Source organism: Sphaerodactylus townsendi, linkage group LG03, assembly GCF_021028975.2.
Source record: "Sphaerodactylus townsendi isolate TG3544 linkage group LG03, MPM_Stown_v2.3, whole genome shotgun sequence".
Taxonomy (NCBI): domain Eukaryota; kingdom Metazoa; phylum Chordata; class Lepidosauria; order Squamata; family Sphaerodactylidae; genus Sphaerodactylus; species Sphaerodactylus townsendi.
This window is the reverse complement of record NC_059427.1, coordinates 30137001-30147912: the sequence shown is the minus strand read 5'-3', so window position 1 is coordinate 30147912 and position 10912 is coordinate 30137001. Positions and strand designations below refer to the sequence as shown.

Genomic DNA, 10912 nt, shown 5'->3' with positions numbered 1-10912 from the left:
GTTTCAGCTATATTTTCCTGAGCTGACTTCATCCCTTGGGCACTTTAGTGCATCTGGTAAAATGAGGTCCCGCTCAAAAAAGCTTGTGCTGGGTCATTGTCAGTAAAATTTTAGTTTAGTGGCTCCTGTTCTAATCTGCACTAAGGGCACCTGCCTTTTTCCTTACGAAGGGTTAAAGCAGTCTGAGGAATGCTGTTGCAGAAAAAGGTTAACTTCCCTCCCCTTTCTCATTGCCCTGATTTACCTCCCATACTCACTGCATTTCAGGAACTTTTTAGCACAGAAGTTGAGCATTGGTCATGGTTTGATCTGAGCAAAGAGATGCAACCAATCATAACTCTTGTACAAAGCTGCATCAGCATATGCTAATGTAAGGCTGTTGTTTGGGTCCAGAGTTCCTGGCAGGACCCACTGGGCCCTTACCACTGTACCTCCCATTCTGCCCACCTGTGTGCTGTATAGGCATGGCGGTATAGGAGTTCTCTGCCACCTGTACAGCATGCTGTAATGGTTAAGAGTGGTGGGCTCTGAGAACCCAGCTTGTTTCCCCACTCCTGACACATGAGGCCTGCTGGGTGACCTTGGGCTAGTCACAGTTCCCTCAAAACTCTCTCAGCCCCACCACCTATCTCACAAGGTGTCTGTTGTAAGCAAGGGGTGGTAGGAGGGTGAAGAAAAACCATTTGTAAACCACTTTGAGACTCCTTATAGTGGAGAAAAGTGGGGTATAAATCCAGACCCCTCCTCTTCCACTCCCGGCTGCACAAGACCTCTAGAAAAGGTGGTGCCTTGGTGGTGTGCTGTTCTGTCCTGATGGTCACAGTGGCAACGCTCACAGCCATATGCTCTGCCTAACACTGATCGAATCCCCACTACCGTCTTAGCCAGGTTTCAGAACACAAACTAACCAGGTTTGAGGGACGACCTCCCTGGTCGAATACCCACTACCGTCTTAGCCAGGTTTCAGAACACAAACTAACGGTCGTTTGTGTTCTGAAACCTGGCTAAAATAATGATGGGGAAATTCATTTCAAGTCAAATCCCTCAAACCTGAGACCAATTGTGTTCTGAGCTCTATTCTAAACCATGAGTAATTCGACTTACTGAAGAAAGGGATGTAGGGCAAGCTGGAATGTAAATGGTGAGAGGGGTCATGAGTTGGTGGATGACACCAACTGTCTTTGGAAGTTTGCTGGGTGAGGAAAAAGTGCTTAAGTTTATACCCTACCTTTCTCTCCTGTAAGGAGACTCAGGGGGGCTTACAAACACCTTTATCTTCCTCTCCCCATAACAGACACCTTGTGAAGTAGGTGGGGCTGAAAGGGGTCTGAAGAACTGTGACTAGCCCAGAGTCATCCAGATTAGAGTCCAGCTGCTCTTTACCACTACAGCACACCAGCTTTCCAGGATAGCAGGGAAAGGGGAGGGGATTTGAGGGTTAATAGGAGGGTAGAAAGAGGAAGTAGTGTGGGGACAGCGATACAGGGAAAAATGAGGTGGCACCCTACAAGTCCTTGGAAGTTCCCTATGATGCAAGTGGGCCTGGACCAGAAGCTCACACCACACAACCGGGCTGCAGTTTTCCTAGGCAGAGGCTGCTGAAGAAAAGAGGGAGAGTTAGAGCTGAAAGCAGAGCAGCAGGTAAAGGTAGGTTGGGTGGGAAGGATAGTGTTGGCAACTCCAGGTTAGGAAATATCTGAAGCTGTGGGGTGGAACCTGGGGAGGGTTGAGCTTGAGAAGCTGAGGGACCTCTTAAGGGGGCAATGCATAGACCAGCCTCCAAAGCAGCCATTTCCTTCAGGTGAACTAGGGTTCACCAGCTCAAGGTGGGGACTGGAGATCACCCGGAATTACAAGTGCTCTCTGTATGATAGAGATCAGTTGCTCTGGAGAAAAAGGCTGCTTTGGAGGGTGGATTGTGTGACATTATACCAGGGGTGACAACCTATGGCGCTCCAGATGTTCATGGACTACAATTCCCACCAGCCCCTGCCAGCATGGTCAATTGGCCATGCTGGTAGGGGCTGATGGGAATTAAGAACATAAGAACAAGCCAGCTGGATCAGACCAGAGTCCATCTAGTCCAGCTCTCTGCTACTCACAGTGGCCCACCAGGTGCCTTTGGGAGCTCACATGCAGGATGTGGTCCATGAAAATCTGGAGTGCCATAGGTTGGCCATCCCTGCATTATACCATGCTAAGGTTGCTTTCCTCCCCAAACCTTTAAAATGGATGTTACATCACTTATAGTTTATGAATGTAATTAGGCAGCCATAGACTAATGACCCAGCCTTAGTATCAAACTGGTTTAAATGAAAATGTAGGGTTTGTGTATGAATGTGTGGTGGCTTCTCTCATCTGTCCTCAACGTAGTGCTATTAACAGCTTCACTGTTTGTTTCTCATTCCTTCTCAGCTAGGCATGTTCAGATCACATGATGGAGACTATTTCATAGAACCATTATTGACGTCTCACCAACAAGAACATGAAGAAGAGCATACCAAGCCACACGTGGTCTACAGAAACATACCTCCAGCAGATGCTCCAAGGGACGGGAAGTCCTGTGACACTTCAGGTACTTGACATTTCCACTTCCCCAGAGCTTCAGTTTGAGTTTAATAAATAATAATGAAAACATTTTGGCTTTCTTCCATCCCCATTACCCCCTTGTCACCAAGGGCCCAAGGCAGCTTACAGAACACTGAGAAGTATGAAGTAATTTTGGAGCAAGGGAGCTTGTGCTGTGAAAAGATGCTTTCTTCTTCTTTCACTTCTAATAGGAGAAGCTTTCCTGAGTTAATAACTTGGTAATACTGCTCAGCTAGGATGTCTTTGAGTTCTAATGATATCGATCTCCTGGAGGCACAGATCAATGGCTCCCAACTGTACCTTTCATCACTCATATTTTGAATTCTCCCTTTGTCTCTTACTCCTTGCACATGGAAACTTAAGCTGTTCCACATTCAAACTACACTGCAGTGTGCTTTTCATCTGAAACTTGTTCTAAAGCATTTTTAGATCCTTCTGGTCCTTCCCTGAGCTTGCCCATAAACATATTTATTTCTGTTTTATAAAATACTTACTGCAGTCAAAACTCATTTATAGTAAAGACAGCATACCTATGGCAATTGATTTTTCTCTATTGAGTATGTGTTGGTCACTAAACCCTAGTTTCTGTTATTAAAAAAGTCTTAATACAATTTTACCACTGATGTTAATACTGAAAAATTAATCAGTGAAAGACTGAACCTACATATTTCCCTCTAGCTGAGCAGGCAAGAAGGAGAACAAAAGATCTACTGCAGCACAGAGAAATTTGGCCTTCCCGGGTACCTTTACTGGAGGTAGAATGCTGGAGTCCCAGTAGCTACTGAGGGGCTCATGCTGTATAGTGTTTTAGCATTGTTCAACATGTTGCATGTAATTTGTCACAGTAACCACTACCTTGTAAAGTAGGTCAATATTATTATCTCTTTATTCTCAGTGAAAAGCTGGATTGTATGGCTGAGGTAAATTTTGAACCAGGGACCTCATAGTCTTACCCACTCAACCAGCTCTCTTTATGGTTTAAGTGGATAGAATGACAGAAATAACCTTGTCTTAATCATTGCAGCAGTAGAGAACTACAGTTGCCTGTAACTTGTTTCAACAATCTTTAAAAACTCATCAGATTGGGGCAGAGGGCCATAATTATGCCCAAAATGTATAGTTGTGCAATCCGCTAGTATATTTTAGACAGCAACACCTATGAGGTGCTTTGCACCTATTGGATTTCTCAAACTTTGAAACAGTGCTGCCTTTCTAGCTGTCTGCTTCTTGGCATCTCAGGAAAATAGCTTCCTTCTGACTGTTCCAAAACAGCTTGCATGTCTTTCTGTATACTTCATTAGCTGTCAGATTCAAATGCAGCCGTGATTTTGTGTCTTTTGCAAATAAATACCGGAACTGCTATGTTACGTTGCAGATGAATTCTTCCTATTAAAACTTTTTGTTCAAAGATGGGATTTTCAAGGATTGCTGAATCCTCCCTCCTCCTCTTCTAAAATCCCTTATTGTGCTTTTAGGGGTTTATTTCCTTCTTTCCGGCTGTTCATAGCTTCAGCGTTCCCTTTGTGTTCTACTCCGTACAGAATATAAACCTGGCTAATCTGGGAGCATGTTTTAAACATGATGACGTCGTGCTGTCACATACCCAGTCAAATATGCCTATGGGATGACATCAGGGAAGCCACTGGTGTGCTCTCTGTCTGCCTGAATGGAGCAGGGAAGGAAATGAATGTGTCAGCCTGTTTCCAAGGCTACTGGGCCAGTGTTCCTCAGTTTTCTTCAGTGGGGAGCTCTCTCCTTTGAAAACTAATCCAGAGCTCATGTTGGAAGTAGGGTTTTGCTGTGCTATCTTCAAGTACCCCCTTAATTACTGTAATGCGGTGTTTAATAACTGCTACTCTCCCCCTGCCCCCAATATACAGTGTTCCTTTGGGAAAAATCAGAATTTAGTTATGTTTCTGATTATGCAATCTGTGCAGGCTGGAAACGGTAGTCCTGAAATTGCTGTGAGAATAGTATTGGGAGGTTTTTTAGAAAGAAACACATGAGGTAACTGGAAATCTGGTAGGACCTGGTAGAGCTATTGCGCCAGGCCTATGGCTGAGGGCAGCAGTAGTATTTCCAATAGAGCTGGCCTCTCTGTTTTTTCCCTATCCCCTTCCTTCTCTTTTCCTTCCTTCCTTCCTTTATTTTTCCAATCCCCCTCAATTAGTCAGTTTTAGCTTCAGTGGGGTGGCACGCCAAGCACTAATATTTTGATCAATGTGTTTGTTGTAAGCCACCCTGAGCCCATTATGGGGAAGAGTGACCTATAAATGACTGCAGAAGTATAACAAGGGCAACCTCCATATTCTCCTCAGTGCTACAGGGGGAGCAGAGAGAATGTCCCCCTCTCACAAGGCTTTTTATTGTTTGGCCTTCCAAGGGTTGCTGCTGGACTATGCCACTCTGGTTTCTCTCTTCCAGCTGTCTCTGCTCCCTTCTTTGAGGTCAGATGTAGGAGACTCAGAACAGTTGGAAAGAAACATGGATCTGGCACAATTCCTCAGCAACCCTTGGAAGATTGGATCAGCGGATGATGGAGCACACTGACTCAAAGGTAGTTGGAAGGACCCTGAGGGGGAAAATTTGGGGGTCCTCCTGCTCTTCTCTCCCCTCTTTTCCTAGCCTCCTTGCCCCCGCACCTGGAATAATGAGAGCCATCATCTGAATAGCCTGTCATTGAGCTCCATTTACACAAAGGACTTTCAGTGCACTCCTAAGCAAATGGTACACCCTTCTAAGACTGAGTCAATGGGTTTAGAAGAGTGCGGCTTTGCTTAAGGCTGCACAGTTCATCAGTTTTATTTTTAAGTGATTTAACATCCATTAGGGAAATTTCTGAGTCCCTCCTTTTCAAAAGACCGTTGAGTTACCATTGGGCTCTATAAAGTGATCGAGTGAGCATACCTTGCATGGACAAGGACCATCTTTAAGATGTAAGAGCATCACTTTAGTCAATCTTTTTTTTCCTGCCCTCACCTCATCCCCTTTAATGAGCAACTTTCCCCCAAAAGATGGCAGAAGGAACAGAGGCTGCTGTCAGCATCCTTGCTGGAACTTAGCTTGCTGGAGTCCTTTGTGCAGACTGACTTCATTAGTCACAGTCACCAGCCAACCAGACAAAAAGAAATAAATTCATTGGAAATGTGAAGCTTGGGTGGTTGTGTTCCAGCTAGGTACATTGGTTGACTTTTGCAGAATTGCTGGAGCTGGGTTTCGCTCACTGACTTGGTAGCAAAGGATCTCTGAAAACCCTAAAAAGTTGAGGTCAAAGGTGAGGAGGCACATTTAGGCTTGGTGTGTTCCATTATAAATCAAGGTTTCTGCATTACCAGCATCCAGACCTATATTTCTTAAATGTCATGATGGCATTCAAGAATAGTTACTTCCAAATGTTTTGCTTGGGGAACCTGTCAGTATAGTTTTGACTAGTTTGGGGATACCTTCCCCTTGACTCTGAACATTTTGCTCCATGCTATTTCTAAAAATTCTTTATCTCTGGATCTATCCAACAGTTGTCATGACTCTCACAGAGGGAATTACTATATTAATGTGACATGTCCTGTTTTATTGGTTCCATTGCAGTGCCATTGGAGAAATGAATGAGGTGTTACATTTCACGAAGCAAAGGGTGGGGGACATAACAACTTATTTCTGTGATATTCGTAACGGATTGGAAGTGAAAGATGTAACAGGCTCACTACTCCCCTTCTTTCTTGACTGTGATTCAAGTACCCTGCCCTTACTTGCATGATGATTGACTGAACTGAGTGATTGCATAATGAAACTGAAGCTCATCTTAAATATAGACAAATTTTGACCATCTTATATTTTGTGGCAAGTAGATAAGGATTGGGGTGGGGGGGTGTTTGCAATTCTTCAGATTCACCCCAGCATGGGGTAGGAGATGGAAGAGGAGGGCCTGAAATGACTGCCACAGACATGAGAGGAAATGGCTACCACAGAGGGCTGTTAACTGCTTGGCTACTGAAGACATTCTAATGTGACCTTGACCCAACAGTTTATCTCTCTCAGCTATTTCTGTAGATCGCTTATATGTCTACAAGTGAGGATCTGTTCTTTGCTTTATTAGATGCTGTAATGGTAACGATTTATGGCTACCAATCTTGATCCTCTTTGATCTGAGATTGCAAATGCCTTAACAGTCCAGGTGCTCGGGAGCAACAGCAGCAGAAGGCCATTGCTTTCACCTCCTGCATGTGAGCTCCCAATGGCACCTGGTGGGCCACTGCGAGTAGCAGAGAGCTGGACTACATGGACTCTGGTCTGATCCAGCTGACCTGTTCTTATGTTCCTATGTTCTTAAGGGGAAGAGGAACTATATTGGGAACCAGTGTGGAGAAGTGATCAGACTATGGGACTAGGCCTGGGGACGTCCAGGTTCAAATTCCCATTGGCTCTTGAAACTCTTGAATGACCTTGAGCCAGACATTTCCTCTCAGCTGAACCTATTTTGCGGGACTGTTAAGAACATGAATTGGAGGAAGGGAGAATCAGGCCCATCACTTTGACCTGTTTGGAGGGGCGAGATAAAAGTATAGGAACCTAAGCAAAACTATTCAGATTTCACATGTTGTGGGGTTCGCCAGTAGAATTGGCTGAATTGGCCATGCTGACAGAATTGGCCATGCTGACAGAGGCTGATGGGAATTGTAGTTCCTGAACATCTGGAGAGCCGCAGGTTCCCTACCCCTGTTCTAGACTAATATGGAACTAACTTGAAGACCAACAAGACCTTGGAGACCAACAAGACTTTTGGGTATAAGCTTTTGAGAGTCAAAGGTCTCTTCATCAAATTTGATGAAGAGAGCTTTGACTCTCAAAATCTATACTCTGAAAATCTTCTAAGGCGCAACTGGACACAGTTCCTTCATTAGCTGTGTGCTTTGCATTTGCATTTGATGCTGCTTCAAAGGACAAATTCTTCATTTCTGATTGAAAATGAGAGGTTGTAGACAATTTTAAGTCATTTGAAAAGTTAACACACATTCCCCTGACAGTCTGCCCTAGCTTTTTTTTGGTAAAGGCAAGACAATGTTGCACAGATAAAACACACATTAAAATTTTACTGCCACAGCTTTACTGTTATTTCCTCAAAGCAGAGTGTGATGTTGCTGGGCTTATGATTCTAGAAAGAAAATTCTTGGAGCTATTTTTTTCTTCTTGCTTGGATGTTGAGCTGTCTTGTGTTGGTCACCTTGTGTTCAGTAACCCTTTCTAAAACATCTTCAGTGTTAAGAGAAAGATGACAATGACCACTTCTGGCTATGAGTGTGAAATGGTGGAGAAAAAATGGTAGTTGCAGAAGAAGGTGTTTTGGTATGATTCTGCAGATAGCTGGACAGAGCATTGTGGGTAGATTCCTATGACCTCCTTCTTCTAATGAGTCTTCTTTTGGTGGAAAAAGATCTCCTCCAAGAGGCTGTCCTGCTCCAACCCTATGCATATGTACCTGGAAGAAATTTTCACTGTGTTCAGTAGGCTTGCTCCCAGATAAGTGTGCATGAGATTAGCAGCGGAACCATGAAGAAAGTTTTCATTGGATTGTCCATACAATGGAGCATACTTTTTAAAAATGTCCTTGGAAATGTGAGTAATTAAAGGCGTTGGTTGTTCAACTCCCCCCACCCTGCACGTAGTCATTAGTAAGAGAACTTCTATTTCAGAATGAGAGTGAAATTTCTCATGGATATAGCCTTTTAAAAATCCTGGAATATCTTAAGGTGCACTTAAAAATCATGAGAGCTATCAACCATATTTCCTTCCTTTGAATCATACAATAGGTCAGAAACTTGGCAGATAAAGATCAGCTTAATTGCCACAAAAGTAATGGTTATGCTGATTAAATAACACTGTGGCAGTTTCAAAGTGTTTTCCCACAATGAAGCGAAAGTCCGGTAACCCCTTAAACGTTTGTTTCAACATTTGAGGAGGTGAGCTGACTCGCAGAGGCTCATTTTGAAATAAATGTTGTATTTTATTTTCATCACAGAGTAACATAGCCACCCCTTTGCAATCAGTGTGTCTCTAATACGTAAAGGCAATAATTCTAGACCAGGGGTCGGGAACCCGCGGCTCGCGAGCCACATGCGGCTCTTCCGCCGCTGTTCTGCGGCTCCATAAGTGGAGCCGCCGGGCCCATCTTCACCCGCCCTGCAAGCAGCAGGGCGGGCGCATCCCTCGCCCGCAGCCGGCCAGGCCGTGCCATGGGCTTTGCCTCCTGCCCACCTCGCTCATTGCGAGGCGGGCGCTCTCCCGGCGGCTGGCCAGGCCGAGCCGCCGGACCCATCTCCACCCGCCCTGCAAGCAGCAGGGCGGACGCATCAGTCGCCCAGCGGCCAGCCAGGCCGAGCCGCCGGGCCCATCTTCAACCCGCTTTGCCTCCTGCCCCGGGCGCTCTGCAGGCGGGGTGTGTGTGTGTGAGCGGGCGGGGGGGCGCAAGCGAGCAAGTGGGCAGGGGAGCGGGGGGGCGAGCGAGTGGGGGGGCGAGCGGGGGAGGGTGAGCCAAATGGCTCTTTGAGGGGAAAAGGTTCCTGATCCCTGTTCTAGACTAATGTGGAACTAACTTCCCCTTAGTGGGACATTCTTTTTTGTTTACTTTTAAAAATATTTCCCTTGAAATGAAACTCAAGGTAGAAGGCAGGATATAAATTGTGCAGTCTGAAAGCATAAAACAGCCAATAAATAGTACAATAGGACTGTATTTACAGAATTAGGGAACAGTGTGAACAACAAATTGAGGCAAAGTACCGTATATACTTGTGTATAAGCCGACCCATGTATAAGCCGAAGCACCTAATTTTACTGCCCAAACCTGGGAAAACTTATTGACTCGGGTATAAGCCGAGGGTGGGAAGCTGGGAGGCAGAGGGAGCACCTTATTTGGGCAGTGACATCAGGGAGAGTCACTGCCCAAATAAGGAGCTCCCTCTGCCTGCCGGCTAACTGGGCTTTGTCAAATCCAGCTGGCAGGCAGAGGGAGTTCCTTATTTGGACAGTGACTCCCCCTGATGTCACTGCCCAAATAAGGAGCTCCCTCTGCCTTCTGGGATTTGACCAAGCCCAGCCAGCCAGGGTGCCTCGGGGTTCCCCCTTCACCCTCTGAGGAGGGCAGCAACAAGCAGCTTCCCGCCAGCGGGGAGGTTGTCCCGCCCCCGCCCCAAGCCTCCTTGTAATGCATAGAAAATGGTGACTCATATAAGCCGAGGGGGATTTTCTCAGCCTTTAAACAGGGCTGAAAAACTCGGCTTATACGCGAGTATACTATAGGCCATAGGTGTCAAACTCGCGGCCCTCCAGATGTTATGGACTACAGTTCCCACCATCCCCTGCCAGCATCATGCTGGCAGGGGATGGTGGGAACTGAAGTCCATAACATCTGGAGGGCTGCGAGTTTGACACCTGTGCTATAGGCAGTAACGAAAGTGAATTACAAGGTAAGGACCATGCTGTAAAAGCAAGTGATCAACATTAATCCCTGCAATGGAGTGTAATCCTATTCCATTATAAAGCTTCCTTTCTAGGCTGTTCATTCTCCTACAGTCCTAACCTCTTTCAATGTCCTCTTGAACATTATTGTTTTGTACATTCTGCAGAATGATAGAAGTTCAGGGGGCTTTCCTGACTACATTAGGCAGACTGTTCCACAAGATGGTAGCCACCACTGAGAACGCACGTGAACAGGCAGCTGCTGATCTTGGCCAGCCCTTATCCAGCTCCTGTCTTGAGCTGACACTCTATCAGTAAGTTCCCATATGCCTAGGATGCCATCTGGCAGCTTGGTTTGCCCAGGAGCTTTGGAGGGTGGGGAAGGAGTGAAAATGATGCTGTGCTCTGTCTAGGCAAAAACCCAGGTGTGACATGAGCGTGTTGACCACCACTCTGGAAACTTTATGGTGTTGCCGCAGAGTTTCTAGAATGTTGATTGAAGTCAGATGTGATGTTGGTTTGTCGCCCAGTATCATTCCCACCCCCTCTGTTTCTCCTATGAGCCCAAGGTGGGAGGCTTTCCCTTGGAGATTGCCCATCTGAAGTGGGTTCATTGCAAGTCTAAATATTCCCAAATTTTCCAGTCATGTTCCAGTCAGTGCTAGAAGTAGGTCTTTGTGCATCATGTGAATGTACACAGAGACCTGACCCTTGATATGAACGGAATAAACTACTTGTGTCTAAGTATGCATCAAAGGGCCTGGGGAACTTTGGTTTGGGCTCACTAGTATAGTCAAGTCTCCCAAATCTGGGTAACCTTAGTTTCTTATTATGTTAAGTGGCGGTTAATTATACTAATCAAGCACTTCACTTG

The 10912-nt window shown here is 45.6% G+C and overlaps 1 protein-coding gene across 2 annotated transcripts in view; it reads left to right on the top strand.

Annotated features, from left to right (window-relative positions):
- Positions 1-10912, top strand: part of ADAMTS9 (ADAM metallopeptidase with thrombospondin type 1 motif 9) — a 211691-nt gene that overhangs the window by 4212 nt on the left and 196567 nt on the right. For both annotated transcript variants that reach the window (XM_048491555.1, XM_048491554.1), the window contains exon 3: positions 2416-2575. In XM_048491555.1, coding sequence (XP_048347512.1) covers positions 2416-2575 — 160 coding nt within the window. The remainder of the gene's footprint in view (positions 1-2415; positions 2576-10912) is intronic.